This window comes from Calliopsis andreniformis, chromosome 10 (genome assembly GCF_051401765.1).
Source record: "Calliopsis andreniformis isolate RMS-2024a chromosome 10, iyCalAndr_principal, whole genome shotgun sequence".
NCBI lineage: Eukaryota > Metazoa > Arthropoda > Insecta > Hymenoptera > Andrenidae > Calliopsis > Calliopsis andreniformis.
In genome coordinates, this window is record NC_135071.1 from 12,624,504 (window position 1) to 12,647,755 (window position 23,252).

Consider the following 23,252-nt stretch of genomic DNA (forward strand, 5'->3'; position numbering starts at 1 on the left):
AAATGGCTTTTGTAAATACACCCCTATTCATTATAAAGAGTTTACTAGTTAAAGACCAAAGTTATAGAATGTATTCAAAGACCTGAAATACACATTATTTAAATAATAATATGAGAATCATTTAATGCAAGTAAGGCATAAACATTTTTTAAATATCTTTCAGTGAGTAAAATTACTCTATATCAATATTATGTATATAATAAATAATTTTCTCTTTAATTCATAAATAGTTTTCTTGCTTCTTCTCAGAAACATACTTTTTTGAGTTATGTCACTTTTGTAATATATGTGCAATATACAGAGTGAGTCACGTGACTGTATCACCTGAATTTTCTTGTAAACTATTTTTCTTGTAAACGAGAGCATACTCTCGATACCAAACATCTTTTATTGGAAATATTTCTTTACACAACAAATGCTTTACAAGAAAATTCAGGTGATATAGTTGCATGACTCAGCCTGTATACGTCAGCCTGTATACAGACTCAGCCTGTATCCTTGTATCAAATAATTCAAAATTTACCATCTTCTTCAGCGACAGCAAATGACAGATAGCTTCCATTAAAATCGACCTCTTCATTCAACTTTGAATCATTCACTAAAATATTACCATCAACTTCATCAACTACATCTTCTTCCTTCAACATACAAGTCCCCATTATCTCTTTTGACACCTCTTCCAAAGTTACCCCATTATTTTTCTTTACACCAGCATCCAAATTCTTTTCACAGATTGTCCGTTTATCCAACTCTTCTTGATCATCCTCATCCTTAAAACGCACAGTCTTGCTCTCTTTGGGAGCGTCGAATAAAATACTACGAACAACATCGACCTTCCTATTCTTCAGTATAGGAGCCCGAACGAAGAGATCGATCATAGTCCTCTCAATGCTCAGACTCTCGTCTATCTTCCCAGCGCAGAGTCTCCCGAAAGCCGATGTCCTTCCCTCAGCATCCGAAATTTTCGATCTCCCGTAATTCCAAGGTCGAAGGCCCGTTTCAGAATAAAACTCGTCGATCGGTATCTCAGGAATGGCGACAGTGTTCATTCGCCTGAAGTCTAACGTGTTCAGCTTGTTCTCAAAGTTTTGCCTAGTCTCGTCGTTTCTGAAGCAAGCCGGAGGCTCGATGAGAAATTTCAGCGCTTCCAGGTGTTCGTAGTATTCACGCTCGAGCTCCCTCCTTCCGCTTCCGTCCTCGCCGTTGGCCACACGAACTTCGACGTTCGTTTCCAAAATCGGTTTCACGAAGGTTTTTCTGACCACCGAGTTCTGTGACAGGCCCCTCTCGATGTGGCTCGACTTCAGAGCGTTCCCTCTGCCTCCGTTATACTTCTTCCTGGTCACCTCGCGCTTCTTCAGCCTTCGATGCATCTCGAGCTTGCTCCTTGGCATCAATTGCTTGCCTCTTTTCCAGGGCACGCGGAACGAGCAAACCATGGCTAGGAGTCTGGACCCAGAATTCGCGAGGGTTGTCCTGCCCTTTGGCCTCCGCTGCATGGACCTCCTCGTCACTAGTGGATCGGTGCCTTTGGACGAGGTGTTTGAGAAGTCTGAGGGACACGACTCGTCCATAGTGGACAGGCAGCGGGAACAGTCGAGAAATCTCATGTTGGAGTGTGTAACACTTGGTTTAGGGAAGAATATCCTTAGAGATTACAATTATATTAACAACTGCTGCAGGAGCTTTTCATCATCGAGATGTCTCTTTACGAGAGACTGGCGTTTATAGACTATCTGAGTTTCGAATTTTGTCTCGTCATTGGTCCCAGTGATTTTCTTGGGTGAAGTAATTACAGCGCGGCTATCAGCACCTGCTTCACATCACAGTAGTCATTAAGGTTATAGGTATTGTGATCGAAGAGGTATATCCGTTCTTCAGTCACGGATGAATCCAGCAGTTCCGCTCTGAATTACGTAATCCTACTGCGTAACAGGCTCGAGCAAATGCGGCGCAATCATGCGAGATTCAACGAAAGTTACGGGAACAGTTGTCAATACGAAGCCTCAAATACTCGCCATACTTCCGTTTACCAGGGAAACAATCCTCAATGTGCAACATGGCTACATCATTGACGCTCTTCTATGCCTCTACTGCCTTTAGGAATCTACTGAATCCTTTCTTCTTCTCTAGCAGCTACCTACAAATCATCCTCGCGGACACCCGAACAGAATCACCAATCTCGCAATTACTTGTAGTTTTGCTCGTGCACCCAACGATAAATCACTCTTGCCCCGAAAGACGAGTCGAAAGGGAACGGAGACAGTTTTGCCAGCACACTGGACAAAGCGTCTGTGAGTACTGACAGAAAGGTGGGTCACGCCGAGGTTCGAAAAGGAGGAAGAGGGTCAGCTTCGAGGGCGTCTTCTGAAGGAACGAGGGTGCGGCATCATCCAAGAACCACAAATGAGACTGTGGGGGCAGGTGCATCGTGTGCGTGTGAGAAAACAGGTGTGTTTGTCTGTCGCGAACCAAGGGGATAAGTGAACCGTGGGTACGCGCTGCTCGTCTGCCCATCGTTGCGTGACGGCATGATAATTTGCAGAAAAGAGCGCGTGACGCGATGTGGATAAGAACGAGCGACCGCCTATGACCGTATTTCGCGATCGTTTGTCGACGTGTTAACTTCGAGATAATTGTCTCGATTTTGAATCGGCCCATTCGTGATTTAAGGAACAGTCACGCTCAACCATTACTATCGATCGTCAGCCATCGACCAAATTTCAAGTTCGAAATTTCTGTAGTAGAAATTGCAGGTTCAATATAGTAATTATATCTCAGAAATAATAATGTTGTAGATTATCTATTATACTATGAATTATTTCTTAGATATAATTACTGTATTGAATATGTAATTTCTATGTTTGAAATTAGCTCGGTGGCTGACGATCAGTGGTGACAGTTCAGCGTGACTGCCACCTTACAGTTCAAGGTATTTAGGGTCAAATTAAGGTTTTCTGACAAAGGACATCACTTTACTATTGTCTTCCAATTTTGATAAAACTTCATATACGAGTAGTACATTGAAAAAAATATTACATACATATTTTTTTTTTTAGCTGCTGACATGCATGTTTTGTGGATAAATACCACCCCTAAAAGTTGAGGTGGAAAATACATTTTCGTCAACATCTTGAATTCCGTTTACGTCATCTTACTGCTTATAAAAGCCACACATTTTGTATATTTACCATTTTTTTTCTACCTTCATTAGTCTTCGAAACATTTAGGAAAATGTATTGTATTTTCCACCCCAACTTTGGGAATGGTTTTCACCCTCTGAACATAAATATCAGGAGTTAGAAGAAATACATGTTTAATATTTTTCGATGCTCTACTTCTAAATAAGTTTCATAAAATTGAGAGATGACATTAAAGTGATGTTCCTTGTAAGACTCGAGTAACTAAAATATTCTCTACTTATTCAGAAAATTTTGTATAAGATAATTCGTTCCAATTCTTGGAATAAATAATTTTTTTATGCATTTCTAGAAATTTATCCTACTATATAAAAGAACTATATAAAATACTATATATAAAAATACTATATAAAAGGTTCCAGAATGGTGAAGCCTGAAGCTGCAAACCCTCCCCTAATTCAGACTTAGAGGTATTACACTTTGTTGCTCGACAGAAGCTGGCGACAGGAAACGGAATTGCTTGTGCACAATGTTATAGTAGATGGTGGTACAAACCGAAACTATGACGCGTGTGATCAATCAACGAAATTGCCATTAATTACGCGTGTTCCTCGTGGACTAGTTGAGAACAAGGTCGGCTGTTAATTACCGCTGAGGAATTTTTTCAATTTCTCTCGCAAAGTAATTACACGAAAATGCTTCTTATCAAAATTTGCGATAAAAGTAAATGAATTCGTTTACTGTAATCTAATAAGCAAGTCATTGCTTAAATAGTTTGAGCTCTCGTCTGTCGCTATTTACTATTTACTTTTTGTTTTCCATATTATGTGACATGTATTATTGTTCTCTCTTACATGTACAATATACTAATGGGTTTTTTACACGTGAATTAATTTAAATAAATAAATAAATCTAACTGATCCGAAATTTATGACTTAACTAGTCAATGACGAAAAAGAGCAAATTATAAGAATACTATATATTTTTGTGACTAAAATATATGAGATCTTGTTAAGGAGAATATGCCAAGTGTGTTTCTTAAGCTGCGTTTACATTGAGCAAATTTTATTCGACCGATCAAGACATTCAACCAAAAACCGAGAAATGGATTACTTCTAGTTGAACGATCAGAAATCGTTTCAACTTTCGACTCGTTTGAAATTGTGTTTACACGGACGATTTTGATCGATTTCAGGTTATTCAATTCGGTTGCGTAAACGTAGCTTTAGAAAAAATAAATTGTAGGTACTAACTTGTTTCGTTCTTCTTCGATTCTGCTGTTACAATTCGTGAATTCGATGTAGCTGAAGTCTTCGTTGTCGTTGTCTCTGTAAAATAAGAAATTCGTCATTTGAACATACATAATATAAAAGTACAAATGCTAGAAAATATAAAATATGCAATATATAAATATGAACTCACTGCTGATAATTTCGGTGGTAGTATTCTCTTGTAAGCTGCTTCTATAAATTCGTCTTTTCGGTGAGCCAATATTCTCTCTGTAAAAAAAAATTCGTTCTTCATATCCTGAAGTTTCTGGACCCTTCAGGTCTTTATAGAGTAAAGAAAACAAATTTCATCCCTCTATCGGTTTTCTGCTTTTTCTTCAAAACCAAATCTAAGTATATTATAATTTAAAAAATTTGTATAACCACTTAAAAGCCTTAGTTACGCGGCCTTTTTATCTCCTTTTCATAAAAGTTTATGTAAATAACATTAACAATAGAAATCTGGAAGTGTCTATAATTTCGCTTTAATGGTAAAAAGAAAAAGAAAACATTTTTAACAGGGTGACAAAATGTTATCGTTGCCTTTGTATATTTAGAAAAATTTTCATTTACAAAATCAGGAAAATAATGTTTCCATTGAGTACAAATAAAATAAGAAGTAAACAATACCAGTTACCTATGTGCAAATATCGAAATTAAGCAGAAGGACGAATTTTGGATCCTTTCCCCTAGCTCTTCAATTCCTAAAAACTGTTCCATAAACTCGATCTCTATTAGAGAATTGAGAAAAACACTTACTGATTTAAGCCAAGCTTCAAGTGCTCCCCAGAATTTCGTAAAAGTGCATGAGCCTCACTGTTCGTTAAGTCTCGTGTACTCCTTCCATTAATGCTGCTAATTAAGTCACCCTCTCTCAGCCCCTGCTGAGCCGCTTTACTACCCGGATTAACCTGTAACAGAAATTCAAATTTGTCCCTTAACTACCATGAAACTTTCGCGGTTACTCGACTAATTGTAACATCAAACGCCACATTTAACAAATTTTTCAACCTGCTATTAACTTGTTATCAAAAACCTCATGGTGAGTTATTCTGTTCCACAGTACCAAACGAATTACACGTGCACGATGCATTAAATTTGTTCAGAAGCATTTTCAGTCGTAAATAACAGTACGTCACAGAAATTAAAATATTCGAGATTCTGATCCACTTTTCTAGAGATGTCATTGTGCTTTCTATCCCTAAAGACTGTCTGAAAGCAATACGACAGAAACCACCCCGTCTCGTCGAAATTTACTCATTAAGCTGTTTTGTACTTAAGATTCTCACCGTGTAACTGCACTTTCGTTGCCCTGATGCTCGAAACTTCAGCATGTTAGGAACTTCCTCAGCGTCCCCGAGGTTGTCAATATGTCAACCAAAATAACAAGGATCGTGTCTGATCCGTACACTCTACACTCTACACTCTAATATTTTTTCAGCAATATTGATAGTGTTTCAGCGCTTTCATCGAAAATAACTCTTCCCAGTACTGCGTGCACGAAAAATATTTATCAAATATTTTTGCTACCTTTCTGGCTCCAGTTTTCAAAGTCTCAAATTTTTAAAATTCTTTGACACAAAGTAGTATTATCATTCACCAAGTTCGCTATACCTATGTACAATGCGTAAGGGTAACTTTTTAATCTAAAATCAAACTAGTCCAACGTCCAATACACTGGTTTCCTGTTCAACAAAATGTCTTTCGGCAATGAAAGCCTCTATAGAATAAGGAACGAAGTTTCACAAAGTTTCTCACTGTGTCGGCACACAAAACACGACCGTTAATTAAAGAAATAAGTTTGCCAAGGTGGCAGGAGTTCTCGCTTCTTTCGAGCAACAATTAAGCGCTTCTCGAGCTCGATCCTGAACAAGGGTGGAGGATGCAATCAGGAAATTAGTTATCGAACACAATCGATCGCTGGGCGAGAGGGGTGAGAAAGTATGGATGCTTTTTCTTTGGATGGCGATCTCGAGGGAACAGCAGACGCCCCGAGTGAAAAATTGCGAGGCGACAGAGTGCAGGGGAAGATGCACTTGGCACGGAGGAGGAATGGAAACTGGGGAAATTCCTGAAAAGCACCACCCTCGAGACTCGTACGAATGCATCGGCGCTGCTCTTTCAACTAGGAGAATAACACGATGACTCTTCTGACTGACCTTCCTCCTCAAACTTCGCGTAATTACAACGACTCGGAGGGCGACAATTCTGAGGACCAGCGAAGGTTGAGTGGGGTCATCCATTTTCTTTTTTTGCAGAAAAGTTTCTTAGAATAATTTATTTTATATATTATATACAGAGTGTCCAAGCTGAAGCATGTCAGCTAAATACTTCCTCTGTTTTTAATAACATGAAATTTTAAAAACTAAAAGAAATGACTCTACACAAACGATTGTTCTTTCATGATATTTGTTGTCTGAAACCAGTCAAACTATGACATCGATGATTTTCGTGTGATTAAAAGCAGGGGAGATATGTAGGCTTCAGCGTGGACACACTGTATACTATCTTAATTTGATATTCAGGATGACCCATTTGAAGTTTCGCATGTAATTATCTTCTAAACTATAGCTTGTTTAAAAAAATGTTTTAAATAAGACTTCCACCTAGAGAAAATCAAGATGTTTCCCTCTTTGAATAAAACAAGGTAAGTTTTATTTAAAACATTTTCTGAAACGAGCTATAGTGTAGAAGATAATTACGCGCAAAACTTCAAATGGGTCACGCTGTATACTATAAAAGTTCCTTAGAAAACTTTCTACGAGAAAAATGAATGTAGGTATTTTTATTTTCTGTAAATGGATTATTTTAAAGGGGCGATGAATTAAGATGAAATAGAAAATATAAAAAATAGAGAAGAATGTTAATGTAAATGAAGAGATAGAATGGCGCCTATAATCAACGTCAACAACAGACTGACTTACCGACTCAAATCAACATGTGATGGTAGCGAAGCGCACTCTATTCGAGAAACACGAACAATCAGCGATCTACAGTCGGAAAGTTAGAAGATATTGAGTGAGCCTTTTCGTTTAAATGCTGCCCCCTTAATCAATATTTTAAGTAGTTAACGAAATAGTCGCATTTTTAATTCCTTTTTATATGGAATACTTTCTATACAAACTTCCACCCAGTATTTCTTAAAATAACAAATTACTTTGAACACTTCTTTCTTAATAATATTACCCCTCCGTTTGCAACCTAGATCATTTACAATTCATTTTTGATTTTGAATTTCATTGTCTTGTTTGCAGAAATTAAAGTAAAAACTGCAATAAAAATTATTGGATGATACTCTATACAGATAGCACACGTCATCTTGCAGACGTTTATTTTATATCCATTTTATGCCTGAACGTCTTATAAATGTAATCTGGACGTCTTTAAAGCGAGTTATAAATGTTCTTTAAGACCTCCTAAAGACATACTGGTATACAGCTTCAGACGTTTTAAAGACATCTTTTAGACATCTTGAGGACTTCAGATGTCTCTGTGCTTTATGGGTAGACACTCGAGAAAGTGTTTAAGAACTTTTCTTGGTTTTCTTAAAACACAAAAACTTAAAGAAAGACTGTATGAACCCCAGTTTACAGACGAAGAATTATTATCATTAGTGTTATTATATTAATGAAATAATTGTTAGCATCTTAAGAAGAAACTCATTTTGAAAATATCTGGACTGGAGGACATCGATCAAAAGACTCTCATTAAGCTTAGTGAGAGTTTCGTTGAGTCGTTGCAAAAAATAAGGGGGAAAATGTTCGAGGAAAATCGACGCAATGAAAAATCGTACGGAAACACGGAAATAATCTAGCAAAGTGTGTGAACAGCTCGCGGCAGTATCGCAACCCATTCCCATGATCACTTATTTCATCCGCGGCTCAGAGCTAGCCCACGACGTCCACGCCTCCCATATCCTTTCCTCGAATTTTTCCTCGCTTTTCTCACGCCGATCTCCACCGACGAAGACTTTTACGCTACATCCTCCGAGTAATATTTCCCGCGAACACTATATTCCACTTTCCTCGCGAGGAGGTTTTTCAAAGTTCAAACGTGACTTGTCAACGAAGAGAAATTGCACGCTTCACCTGCTGCACGCGAGTTGTAGTTTCCGGGAAAAAGGAAATCATTTAAATACACTTCGACCACGGGAAACTATGACAGAGTTTCTTCCTTTTAGTCCAACTATTGGCAACGAGCTCGACAAGTATTTACACTCTGATATAAGAAGGTTGCCAAAGAGCCTGTTATGCTAATTAATTTATATTCTGTATGGTCTGTTACGGTGCACAAAGAAACTTTCAAAGGACGATGCTAAGCGGAAGATTAGAATATTAATTGAGGACACATCGAGCCACTGATCGGTGTTCAATCGACCGTTTGGTCTTGAAATTTTAATATATTACTGTACGACTAATCACAGGATCCTTTTTGTCCTCGTATAGTGAAGAGCCCGACGATCACTCCGCTATTAAATCCCTCACTTAATTGAATACCTTGCAGTGGCAGAAGTATCCGCTTCTGCCGAGTGCTTTGGATGCTTAATTCCACGATGAATATTTATGAAACCTCTCGAGGAACTTTTGCGGGAAATTGAAAGAAATAAAAGACTTACTGAGTACCTTTCGAAAATATCTGAATATTCTGAAAGTCTACGAATGGATGAAATAAAACCGAAAAATGGATTGCTTTAGAATAAATCAAGTATAAGATGTGAAGACCTGAGATTTTAAATATTGGATAATTTTAATATTTCAATATTTGAAATTTTTAAATACAAAAATTTTGAAATATTGAAATATTGAAATTTTGAAATATTGAAATATTGAAATTTTGAAATTTTGAAATACAAAAATTTTGAAATATTGAAATATTGAAATTTTGAAATTTGAAACCACATGAAAAAGGTATTTTCAACAACACATATTAAGATAAACTATAGAAACGATGCATGCGCGATTAGTTAGACACGCATTGGTGGCTCCGAGGCAAATTCCAGACTGACCAACTGGGACAAGTTCTTGCATCTATCATCTGTCGCAATAGACCGTAAAACCATCCTTTCTACAGTTTCGAATTGGATTCAGGAAACTTCTCGCCACTTCTTCACCTTGGGACACATAATTCCAATGGCCTATCAATTCAATCCCCATATCCGTGACAGCGAAAGGAGCTTCTGAATGTGACTCCTATGATTCAAACTAATGGAATGTATGCGACAAGGTGAAACACTTCATTACAGTCCAGACACCTTTAAGTATTCTTATCTAAACGACTATTTTACCCATGTCTCCTAGTTCAAAAATGAAAAAGATCTTTGGATAATAACGTCTAACAAATAACTGAACAACGTAGATCACTGGATAATCGATCAAGCAACCGCTCCTATCCATTTAAAAAGCTGTTACTTCGGCTCTTCCATCTACTTCCCTCGAATTCGAAATTAACGAGCCCCACAGCAGACTCGTCTTCATCCGCCGTTTCTGATGGCAAGACTGTATCGATTGCGTTTGCGAAGTGGTTATCGAGATTCTACAAACGCGACAGAGTTACGAGAGAAAGTTCTCGGAAAGTAATGTTACTCTGCACAGAATAGCAAAAAGGGAGGCGAGAGGAAGAACAGAGAGGGTTGCAGTAATGATAAGACATGCGCAAGACGAAGCAAGGAGGAAACGAGGGATAGATACGTGGACGAAGGAAACGTGCTAGATAGATCGAGAAAGGAAGAAAACAACGCGTGACTCGTGTGCGACGAGGAGAAGGAAGGATGCAAGCCTCGTAAAATGCATTATGCATTCAGACAGTTCCTTTCAGTCGGGCCGAGTCTGCGCGCGAGAGACGGAGGCATTCATTAAAAGGCAAAGTAGAGAAAAGCAATTAAACGTACCATTCTGAGAAAGGAGAAACAGATCCCGATGGATGGCGTTAAACGTTGCCCGTTATTCTCGCGGACGAGTCTAACACACAAATAATTTCAAGGGTGTTTTAATTAAAGAGCGCCAGGGAAAATGCAACAGGGTTAAAAAAATTTGAAACTGATTGCGACATCGTGATTGCGCTGTTTTCATGGGGTAACTTAGATAAATATGACACATCGATATACCATGTTTCTAACTCAGAATAATCTTTTAAGGTGACACCTTGGTAAAGAAATAGGAACATGTAAATGTACATGTTATATTAAAAATGCAAATATTTCAGAATTTTATTCATAGGTAATTAACTCATTGTCAGTGAAAAATTCTATTTTATAGTATTATTATCTACAATGTAACATAGACTTTTTTAATATCACAAATATCTATTGACTTATAAATTCTTAAAGTTATCTTCTTTTGGTGAAAAATAATTTTTTTTTATTCAAACTGCTGTCTTTTCTACAATTTTTAAAATTTCTCAAAAACCCTATACTATCTTGTAGTCATAGTCGTTTCAATTCTTACCAGCAATGGTGGTCAGCTCACTCAAAGAAGTTTCAGAAATAGTTACCATCTTTGCCATTTTATAAAGTTTTTTACTATAAAAAAAAGAATTAGAAAATAAAGCCAAGAAATAAATTGAAATCACTAAAAAAATGGATTTTTTCGCTGAGTCAGTTATCTATGAAAAATTCCTGAACATTATTTAGTTTTCAACGTGATCATGATGGTCTGCCCCCTTAATTTATCTTTAATTTGTTTTTATTCCCTCTGAAACATCACACAGCAATACCTGACACGTACTTAGGATACAAAATTTTAAAGTAAATAACGTCTGGTTAACTCTGAAATGAAACGAGTCTTTTTCAATGAAAACACGATGCACCTTTAGCTTTCTGCAGAATCACGTGCAAGCTAGATTAAAGGTGCACTTAAAAGTGCGGTCACGTTGAAAATGGCGAGAGTAGAGAGATTTTCACTCGCGAGATAGCTCTCCAGGAATTTGTTGATACCACGGTCGATGAACCACCGAACGTTGAAAGGAGAATCTTCGGTACTACTTCTACCCTTCTTACAGGGAACACGCTTCTGCTGAAAGTTCGGTGACTAATTCTCTAATGATCACCACTGGCCTGTATGCATGAACTTTCAAGTAAATTAGCAACCGAGACGTGGAGTTCAGGTCGATTTAACTCTATGATCCAAGAGTCAATTGCCCATTTGGCGGATTTAGAACAAGTTTAAAGTTTAACGAGCACTAATCTGCCACCGAACAACAGATGTCTACAATAATAAACTCAATGAATTAACAATGCTTGTCAATCGATCTGAAGCGTCACTATCTACCTATTATATTTTGAAAAAGCATAGAAGCTCGACACTCGACAAAGAAATAGTAGCTCCTTTGACTCCAGTTTCTGAAATTCATAATCCAAACACGTTAAAGAGCTCAGAACGATTACTAGAGTATCATCCACCAAATTCCCTACTGGAACGATTAAAAGTTCAGTAGAGGCTTAATTCGAACAATGGATAGCCTCCTCTCACGGCGAGCAATAGAGTGGCCAGTTATTACCACATGGCAAGTGTGGCTCGAGGTTAAATGGGATCAGTAGCGCGTTGTTCCTACTTGCCGTTAATTGCACGAAACCCTCGCGTCGTATCAATTGTACCGTCGATGCCACCGTGAATTAATTCAATTTGAATAAGAGGAAAGCTACGCGACTCGGCGACTTGAGCGTACGGTTCACTGTCCAACGAGCAACTCGGGCGCGCCATCCGCGCTGCTCGCGAAAGCCCGAGCGGATTATGTCCATCGGGGGCTGGAGAGACGCCCCCCTGGAATTATCAGCGAAATAAACAGGATTTGACGAGAGGCAGATGTTGCTTTTCACCGATAATCAGCATTCACGCCTAAAAGCGCTCACGGTTTTAGTCGTCATTTTAATGCGTCGCGGTTGCTCCCTGGACTGGAACAGATTACCAGAGAGATGATTGTTCATGCTCAAGCGATTTACTGTTTCGTGTTGAGTACGCGTGATTCTTGGACCTTGAAATTACAGACGTGCATCGTTGTTAATTTGCTACATTTTTAGAAAGAGAACTTGCAGTACGCTGCAAGACCAAAGTTTCGAATCACCTGCAAATTGTTATTAAAGTTAAGTCCTGTACAGATATACAAACACTGTCTGCAGACAGTCTGTATACATTGTATACAGACAGACGGTGAACAGTTTGGAGATAGTCTGTAGACCTTGCCGTGTATCCTTATCATTAGCATGTTCAGCCATGTCTATTCAACCTATGTCTACACTGAAAATTGATTAGTTCAGGAGTTATGATTGTTGTTCCTATTAGTATTGCTAGATACCGAGACAAAATGTCTTTCAGTGACGTCAGTGAGTAGAACAGGTGGTACCTCAGGCAATACAATTAAATACCATGCAGTGCTCCCACATTGTTCTGCTCTATGACATTACTGGAAGACATTTTGTTCCAGCATTTGGCAACTCTAATTCTAAATGTCCATATAGGTCGACATACTATGTAATGGTGTGACAGTTTATCTGATTTCAGAGGGACTTTATCGAATCTTCAAACGCTTATAACTAATAAACGAAGGTGCAATTGGAATTTCCTCGTTCTTAATTTTCGTCTGATTGGCTATTTTTTTTTATGTTGCTAAAGCAAGACCTTAAAAAACCTCAATCTTTTGAAAAAAGCTTCAGATGAACCATTCCTTGAGTAAAAAAATGTTTATTCGTCCGATAAATTCTCGTCGAGTAAATCTATTTATTCATAGCGCTTTGGATAAAGATAATTCGGGTTATTCATTATTTAAGTAATTGTTCATCTAGACAATGCCCATATCTGCTGCATAAGCGAAGCTTTTGAATGAAACATTGCATATGTACATGTTTGATATATTTCCCCTGCTCGAAAGCAGTAGATATAAAACGGAAGAGCTGCCGCTGAGGTAATTCGTTTAAAAATATATCATCGACGACTGTGGCCAACGATTTTGCACGTCTGTTTTATATATCGAACATAATTTCCGCCTTCTCGAAAGACGTGACGAAGTTCAATTATTACTGTTTCATTCGTTGTAACTCTGCTACAGTGTTACACCTTTATATTAAATCCACATCGTTTGGTCTCTATACAAATTATTCATGTCCCATGAAAAGTCTCCTGAAAAGCATTAGAGACAATGTTTTCCAGGGGACTTCTCATAGGACAGGAATAATACATACTATCTATTCCCTATAAATGATTACAAATGACCCTGATCTTAACTTATCTCACAAATCTTCAAACAAGTCATTCAGAACAGTGTTCCTGGACCAAATCACTGAAGTCTTTCATTAAACCACACCGTTTTAAGTCACTACTTCAAAATTCAATCAACGAGGATCTGTTGCAGTAGAAAAGCTTTCCTAAATTATATTTCTCAGGCTTTTTATTGTAAGTGTAACAACCTCGAAGAAAAATTTCGGCTCTACCTACTTTCCCTCTAAACTATCCACGCCTATCGCCGCTTTTCCTGCACTTTCTTTTTCCTGCGCCAACGCCAGAATGACCTTCGACTGATGAGCTTGAAGAGATCCGTTCTCCGCTTTAAAATAGCCGTTTGGTCGCCGCGTCTCAAGTTTCGCGCGGATTCTGGCGGAAGCCGGTACGCGCGGCATACCTTTCTTTCGTTTGCCTCGACTACACCTTGCTCTTGCTGCACCATCTACCCATTCAGTCGAGTGGATTTAGATGGACAGAAGGATACTTACGTGTGCAAGAAGCATTAATACGGAAACCTCGACAGTACTTACCATTCGTGTCTCGCGAGAAGTCCCCTCGAAAGCATTGCACTTGATGCTTTTCAGGGGACTTCTCAAGAAACGCGAATAGTAGATACTGTTAAAATCTCGTGAGATGTCTCGCGAAACAGCTTAGAGCCAATGCTTCCCACAAGACTTCATGTAGGGCATGAATTGTGCTTATTATTGGGAGCTCAGAAGATTTTAATCGAGGTAAAAGGAGGTTAGCGATTCGCTATAAGTAGTAGTAATAGGTGTGTAAATGTGAAATGCGTGTGTGCCATTTTTATTTATTTTCTGACATCTTCTGTGCACCCAGGAGTACCTTCATGCTCGCAGAAGCATGGAAACGATCGTTTAAACGTCGAATATGCGCCCCAATTCGCACCGACGTCTGCCAAATAAACAGAGAGAGCGCTAAATTGCTTATACAGGCACCCAGTATTTAGCAATCGATAGTGCAAGGTCGAAATGATGAGATAATCGATTGGCCACTCCTTTTCGATGAAGTGTAACACGTGGGGCTGAAGGTTCGTTTGCTAACTGGCTTAGTTCTCAAAACTTACAATTATGACAGGATACACAGACTTCTCGATTTTACGAAGAAGCTGCTGCAAGGTTACACGCATACCATTTTTACCATGGCTGGCATGTTGATTCTAAAACACCATCGTTGAAGCTGAAAGTGGCCCTATCCCAAGAAGCTACGAATGTTTACCAACTCCTTTTCAGCAGCTCCAAGCTCCGCGATATGCAAATTGCTCGACGTTGCTTCGCGACCATACTGAATCGTTTCACGGTGGTGCTACAGGGGTCAAGGAAACTGAAGACTTTTCTCTGCTATGCTTACCAATGACTCTCCTCTAGGCTTTTGGTCCTCAGAATCTCCGAGGATGTCTTCGAACTCACTTGTATTCTTTCACAGGGGGAACTTGGTAAGGAGACACTATCAGCTTCTCGTTTCACTATTTTTTGCGGCTTTCGACGAGACGTACGACAACGAATTGATGTCGATAGTGGCGAGACGGTTAGTCCACTGGGACCGGCTTGTCGTGAGCCACCGGCCTAGTGCCTAGGACAATATTAGAATCGCCGATCTGTAAGCGTCTCTCCCTCCTCTGATTCCGTCTTTACTGACGTATTTCGTCTATTTGTCTCTATTCCACGTTCCTGCTCCCTCTATCGGTGCACTTCGAGTCTGTCCTCTTCTCCCGTCGCCGCTTTTCCGCTCAATTTTCTGCCAAACTTTATTGTACTTGGCTCATTAGCTGTTCAGGTCCAAGGGCATACGCCGATAGATTACCATCTGGCACGTGTGCTCTCGTGTAGTACAACGACTGCCTATGACGCTGCCTGATTGAGCTTCTTTATTTCGTGGCAGAGGCTTTGGAAGGAATGTCTGTGGTTGTAAAGTCTCGGTCGAATTAGTCAAGTTACCTGAATTCAAGCCACTTGGACTCGAGTAGCCAGCTTGTCAACTTTGTGTTCACACAAGTCTTAGATGCCAAAACTTGGATTCAAGTTTGAATTTAAAAGTAATTCAATTCAAGCTGTCATACGAAAATAGTAAATATGATGTCAGAAGAGGTGGTACCTGATGGTTATTTGGTTATGTATTTTTCGAACGAAACATGTACTTTGGCAGTTTCTTTGATATTCAAATGTTTGTCAATTTGCTTGAAATTTGCCTTGCATGATACAGTATACATCAATCAATTTGTATTTCAAGGCATGAAGAAGTTGAAAGGACTTCAACTTCAGTTCAAGTAAAATAGCTCCAAAGCACTTGCGTTCAAGCAACTTGAATTCAAGTAACTTGTCCAATTCTAACGAGGTTTAAGACAAAATGATCTAAAAGCTTGTTCAAACTTATTCGAATGCAAGTAATTTTAGACAACTTGACCGATGTAAACTTGTTATTCACTTGACTTGAAACATCCTTTCAAGCTTCTATTTAACTTGAGTTTCTTGAAAATATAGCCCCAGACATAATAATAAATTTCTGACGCATAGATGTACATATTATAAAACAAATACACGTCTAAAAAAATTTCGCTAAACAGCGAATAGATAAGTTCGTTTCAGCGAGGCTCAAAAGCCTCGTGCAAGGCTCGAAGTCCTTTGCAGCGCTTCAGCGCGTTTTATGCTCGAACCGTGTCAAAGGACTATGGATTCGCTTCGTTTTGTACTCGTTTATGCTCTCATATCGCGTAAACATAGAAGAGCGGTTGAAACGCACACGCGTGAAGGAGCAAACAAGGCATCTTTGCGTCGTTTCGGAGCAGCTTCTGGTTTGAGTTACACGATACTAATTAACCACAATCGTAGTTCGCGTTGCAGTGTTAATTACAAACCGACGCTGCATGGAGCACCAGAAGATCTCGCTCGGTTTTGGATCCAATCATCCTGCATCAGGGCGTATTTGAACCCCTCAGCCTGATAGAAGCACACACCTGAGCTATTCGACGTCAATTCGAGTAATGTTGACAGGATTTTCTTCGCTTCTCCCTGTGACACTCAATCTTCTGTGTTTAATCATGCGGGAGTTTATTAGGGTCGAGAAAAAGCAGCGTGAAGAAAGCAAAATTCTCCTCAGTTCTCGTTCGATGGCGCTTTCAGTCATTTCTTCTCGGTGCTTGACTCGACTCCTTGACTCTTGCTCTGCGTGCACTGGTAATGCTGAACTCGTTCACTCCAATGCTCAGGTCTATGCATCCTATACCTACGGATTTCTTTTGTGAGCTTTCTGCTCGAGGGAACAATCCCGAGCGCGAATCTCGTCGCTTTTCTCAGCGATCCGACTAAGAAAGAAGTCATTCAGACGATGGTTACACCATTCGTTAAAGACCGAACAAAGCGAGCTATTTAACGAGTGTTTACTATCTAAGCGAATGACTAGGAGATAGGGGATCTACACATCTGTGTTTTATGTTTTAGATTTGCAAACACTAGGCAATGTGTGAAAATATGAGCATCGATAAAGCAGTGAGAAGAAAACCCTTTACTGTTTAGAGCTTGGTAGATGGTATCTAGAAGTAATGTGGATGTGATTGGTTCCAGGGACCATCTCCTGAACTCTGAAATAGTATGTGTTGGTGGTTCAACAAGGAGAGAAGTATGCAATATTACTTTGCATACGCAGTGTAAAGGTAGGTAAATAAGATGCTTCTGATGAAATAGACTTCTCGAGAGCAAACTTTCTGCTTACTGTGCATCCTCATTATTTAGAAAAAGAAATAGGACAAGATGTTAACAACTCCTGTATTTATTTCTTCCACTTGCATACTCTAACTTGCAAATCAAACAGTTACATCCCGTGGTCTGAAACTCAACCAACAAATTCTCCTGAATGTTAATTACAATATTTTGTAATAATACTTGGTTGTAAAAAATAGGAGAGATTTCAACAAGACCAATGTTACACGTTTAATGCTCCTTTTTGTTTTATCGAAAGCGAAAGTGATGAGAAACGAAAATGTACTATGCACACAAGTAAACGTTGAAACTAAAGTAACGTACGAAGTTTTATTCTATCTTCCCGATTTATTTTCTCCTGCAAAGGTTGCCATTTTTTCGCTCGTAGCACCAGTTACATGGCGCACCATATAATCAAGGCGCATGGTTTAAAACGAATCGAAGCGGCAGCCTGTGATTAAGTACACAACAGGATGAAACTCATTCCAAGATTAGCAAGTTAGACATCCGTGAAACGCCAGTTATACCTATCTTCGATAGAGGCAGCAAATCTCGGTGAGAATCTCCTACTTATTTCAAACATCGAGACATATTCTCTATACGATCACATCTAATTGCGGCAATGAGTAAAACTGGACACGTACAATTTTGAATGTATGTATACATGTATATATGGATGACTACGTGGGACATTGGGTGTACTTCCAATGAGAGACCAGAGAAGCCAACATTAGACTACACAGATATATATCTCTGCCTCTTTTCGTCATCTTTCTGACGCATGCACATTACGCTCAAGTGGACATAAAAGAGATGGAGCTATATATTTCCCATGTATCTCTATCCTTCCATAATGCATGCGTATTACGCCCAAGGGGGCATGCAAGAGATGGAGCTATACAGGATGATAAGTTTAAATGGAAACCCTCTAATGAGTATTGGTAACGCTTACAATGCTAACAGCGTTTACAGTAAATGCTACCAATACTCGGAGAGATTCTAGTTAAACACCCTCTGTACTTTCCATGTATCTCCATTCTTCCATCTTGGCTTTCGCCATATGATCTTATACATATGATTTTTATCGATGCTTAGAACGTCAAATTTCAGCATCTGTTTTTCTCTGACTCGTTTTCTAAACCTCAATTTCTTATAGTAGAAAACTCAGGAAAAACTTCAATTCGCAATGCAACATAGCCAGTAATAGGGAGCACACGCAGGCGCGCAAGAAAAATTTTAAATTCAGAGTTCATTAAAATTATCATTCTCTGTTTTTCTCATGAACCTATCATACGCATTTAACACTGACGCAGTAAAAAATAGAAGTCCTTACATACACAGAATCCGTCTCTAAGGGGTTAAATGGCACAATGATGCCCGACATTCGTTCCCGCGTGAAAATAGGCTGTCACGCAACTGAAGGCAACGTTTCACGATATTACCCACGATTATCGCGAATAAGCGTGTTCGAGAGCCGTTCAAACGATAAACCGTGTCGTGAACCCTCCCTCCAGCTATTTCCTTTCTTTCTACCTTCACTCCCTATCCTCAACTTTCCTTTACTCAGGGGTCACCACGCACACGTACGCTTCCGAGTAAAACAATTCAACGCGTCTACAGGGAGGCGAGTAATCGCTTTGGAATTCAGTGGCGCTCGAGAATGAACAGTGTCTTTGTGCGTGTGCACGTCACAGTGTTTGGGGGTTCTATTCGTAATTCAAATTATATTACTATCAACGTAGGTAGATGTAAGGGAACCGATGCCATTGAAGAAACATGGACAATTGGGAGATTCGAGAATAATAGAGCTAAACGGAGTTCCATGTATCATTTTTTGGAGTCACATTGACTGTTTATTCTGAAAATGGTGTAAGTCTAGTTTTTCTAAATTAAAATTAAAGCCTTCTTTTGACTAGATTAATTTTCTCAATTTTTTTAAAACATGGACTCGCACCAATTTCATAATAAATTGTTCGTATGCCAAATGTCTAATGAGAGGAAACTTGAGAATCTTTTTCTGAAGAATTATAGTTTACAGCATATTGAAATTGTTCTAAATAAAATGATTCGAACTCGAAGTGTACCGCGTTCATTACTGATGCCGTGAACCCAACCCAGTTGCAGAATGCCAGATAATTGAAACAAGACATGTACATTCCTCTCGCCTCAACCGTTCCCAGTTGCTAATCGCAAAACATAAAACGGTATTGTACGCATGCATTAGTCTAGCATACTACGTATAAGAATAGATAAGCACTTCGAGTTTTGCTTATCGTGTGCCTGGCAAGCGAAGACAATATTGCAACGGTTACGCGTGGCAATAGGTCCCGATAAAATTAATGCATTCAGCCCTGGATTCAGGGAAAACAATTTTCCCAACATACATCGTGTCAAAAAGTAAAGTACGAACTCGATAGCAGGCTGTACACATAATATGCAAATAAATTCGAACGCGTGTTTGATGAAAACATCGCTTATTTGCTGCAACAATGTCATAAACTTAGAATCGTATTTTTTTGAGAAATAAAGGAATAACTTCAGTTCACATAAGAATCAGCTCTTTGATACTAATAACTCAAAAACGATTATTTGTTTAGTTATGACTTTATTACAGCAAGTGAGTGGTATATGAGTCGTCCACAGACTAAAAAGATTAAATCCACTTTTTGAATCTTTTTAAATTTTAATGCCAGAGCACTTGATTGACACTTAACTTTTTATATTTAAAATAAATATCTTTAAATAAATAAGCGGCTCATATTGACTCAGTGTGACATGGGTGTATTTTAGAGAGTCAGAAATGATATGAAAAAGTGAATACGTGACGAACAAACATCTAGATAACAGTGAATGCAAAATCGATGCAAGATCCACGAGTGACAGCGAAACAAGCTTGCAGCACTGTTAAACATGTCAAACATACCTTGTTACGATAAGTGCTGGGCAGGCAAGCCCACTGTGCGTAGCTCATATGAACCATCGTCCAAGAATTTCTTTTCACCGCGAGAAAGCTTCTCCTAGATCACCGATGAACCCTCTAACTCCTTTTCGCTTAAAACACTCGTCTTAAATCGCGCTTCACACGCGTGAAACGGTATTCAAATCAGAGAGAAGCTAGGAGACCGCAAACCGATAGAAATCGAGATCTTTAATCATAACTTGTCGATCAGCTGTCACTACGTCACGATATTTCTCGATAATTGTTCCCCATGACCTTCTCGGTGATATCGATTATCAAAGACACAGAGATATCCGTTTGTTGACAGTGTACTCAAACTAGGAAAGATAAGCATCCGTTTATCGCACCGATGATCGCGGAAAACTGCGCGAGATTACTTCGAGTCAAGGCTATGTTGTTTGATAACGAACAGCTAAGAGGACAGGCGATGATTGTCAATGGCGTTGCACTTTAGAGCACGTCGATAGACTGTGCGCTGTATACTATGTGTTTTCGTGCACTCTCGCGACAGAGTCCCGCAGCGAGGAAACACGTGCGCGTTCTGAGGTATAGCTGCTCGTATGAGGATACGTCTCAGCGATTGTACTCGAGAGCTAGCTATCGCTGCCACTGGCCCAACTCAGGGAACCTCAACAACCGCCTGTTCCGCGCAGCCAAAGCATACGGGACCCTCAGGCCCGTATGAATACCCCTAGCTTAGTCGAAGTCAACCACAATTCTGCTGCTACAAATATTTCACGCAAATATTTTAAACACTCTGTATGGAGTTCAAAACTGCAAGGCAAATGTCCCAGTCGACCATGTTTCGGTACCAGAACGCTAACGCTGATTCTATTTAACTTTAAACTTAAATTCGAATGAACTTAGAGGTAAAAGTTTATTTTATATTTTTTTTATAACTCCACTAATTTACGATTTTTGTTCTGTTAGGAGATTGGATAAATTTTAAGATCAAATTTGAGTTTTAACAAGTAAATATATTTTGTCAATAGGAAAGCATCTGTGCCGGCAGTCTTCGTTTGATAGTGGGTGTTTGGGATTGCTGTGCAAGCTCTTAGGCAGGGTGGTTGCGTATAATTCTTTGGCTAAGTCTTTGGGATAATTATCTAATATTTTGTATCTGTCGCTTAGACGCGTTATTTCTTCTGTTACTGACTTAATTTTTTGGAAAGAGAACAAGCAGTATTAGAGAATGATATACTCAGCTACTGGGGCGTCATAATTCAAGTATCGAGACATGCATTTTTAGTTTAAAACCTAAACCTAACCCAAACCTAAAAATTCTAATTTGTTCACTTACTGAAACATTTGACATCTTATACCTTAAGCGTTCGGATATTGGTAGATTTAGGTTAGGACTTTGAAATTCCACAGACCTAGAGGTTCGAATATTCAAGGATTTTTAGGCATAGAGTTTTGGCATTCTAGAACCCTGGAATCCTGGATATTGGGAATAGCGAAACTCCGAAAGTGAAACATCTGAAAGTTATAATGCCTCAGAATGACAGAACTTCCAGAGTAAAGAGTTCTAGAGTTGCAGGGCTCTGGTACCTTGGGTTGCTGGAACTTTGGACCTCTGGAATTTCGGAGCCTCAAAACTGAAAGATCTCGAAGTCGCCTTGACATGACGAGCTTTACAGTCGGAGAATTTTGGAAATACTGAATTCTGAAATGTTGATCTTCTAAAATTTTCCAAATCTGGAAAACGCAAGAATTCTATAGGTGCTACTTCAAGCTTCCAAAGCAGAATGTTACTCCACAAGCACTGTGTCCCATACTACCCAACTATGGAGAAATACAGTAGCTACAAAAAAAAACATAAAATTGAGTTTCTGCATCTCTGGATAATTTTGAATATTTTGTGACTTATTTTAGTGCAAGGTAACAGTCAAATATTTTTAATAGATACTACTTCTCTCCATAGTTAGACACCATAGACTCAAGCATTCAACAATGTAGCTACCAGGTGCCCTGCAATGGCCTATGGAATAGATGTTCAATTTTGAAACTAAGAGATTAGGACAATTCCCAACTTCTCTAAGCTAATTCCTAGCGAAGGAAGAAGGGTAAGAGTGAAAGTATCGCGGGGCCTATGGAGCAGCCACTAACGGCCCTGACGAGTGGCTTAAGTATCGAGAGGACAAGGCATAGTCGTGTGTTCTCTACGCTTTGCGTTATACGAGCGTAAGCGAGCGTTTCATTCGAAAGGGGCGAACCAAAGTGTATGTACCGAGGGGAAGGCGCATGCTGGCACATGAGTCACCGACTCACCAAATGACCAATGAACTAAACAAGGCCCCTCCTTGCACTCGGAATGCACGTACTCGTGTATCGGCGGAGACTAGAGTCGCTCGCTGTCAGAGCAGCTCATCAAAATGCTATTAACGACCGTTTGCCCCTTGCGTGCTCGTTGAAATTGAAAGCCTATACGGCCTTCTTGGAAATACGTCGACACAATCGTCGTCGTTACTACTCTATTCACTGCCAATGAAGAAGCTGCGCGGTGGATTATCTTGCCCTGGCCACAGAAGACAGTAGAGAGAGCATATAGCTTGGAAGGCTGAAATTTAAACTGTGGAACATGTACAACTGTCGAATATAGCTTGAATATAGCTTGCTACTACAGATGTTCCATAAAGATACTTATTAAAATGCTTAGAAGATTCTTCTTGTGCTGTAAAAGTACCATGCTCCAACGTCCATGGTCCAACGAAAATGTTGCCAATGCAATCAAATTTTTCAGTGGCACAAAAATGTACTTCATTTCTAATTAAGGTAAATGATCCAATTCTCAATACTCGAACGCTTAAGATATCACATGAGTCAATAAGTGGGCAACCTAAACATACATGTCCCGACACTTAAATTGTATTTCAGTAAGTGAATATACTATTTTTCTTTTTTTATTAGGTACATTAGATAAGATTAAGATTGTCAGCTGAGAAACGCCATAAACCGAC

The 23,252-nt window shown here is 39.2% G+C and overlaps 1 protein-coding gene and 1 long non-coding RNA gene across 4 annotated transcripts in view; one reads left to right on the forward strand and one right to left on the reverse strand.

The window, feature by feature from the left end:
* Positions 1-23,252, reverse strand: part of Cap (Cbl-associated protein) — an 85,137-nt gene that overhangs the window by 55,036 nt on the left and 6,849 nt on the right. For 2 of the 3 annotated variants that reach the window (XM_076387156.1, XM_076387155.1), the window contains exons 2-4: positions 5,168-5,319; positions 4,563-4,639; positions 4,394-4,468 (exon numbers count right to left, since the gene is read on the reverse strand). In XM_076387156.1, coding sequence (XP_076243271.1) covers positions 4,394-4,468; positions 4,563-4,639; positions 5,168-5,319 — 304 coding nt within the window. Of the gene's footprint in view, positions 1-523; positions 637-4,393; positions 4,469-4,562; positions 4,640-5,167; positions 5,320-23,252 lie in introns of those variants that run through there. The other variant, XM_076387157.1, reaches the window with a different exon arrangement.
* LOC143184723 (uncharacterized) lies at positions 14,949-17,598 on the forward strand. Its single transcript, XR_013002811.1, has 3 exons — positions 14,949-15,073; positions 17,076-17,287; positions 17,367-17,598. It is a non-coding gene; the product is annotated as an uncharacterized LOC143184723 (long non-coding RNA).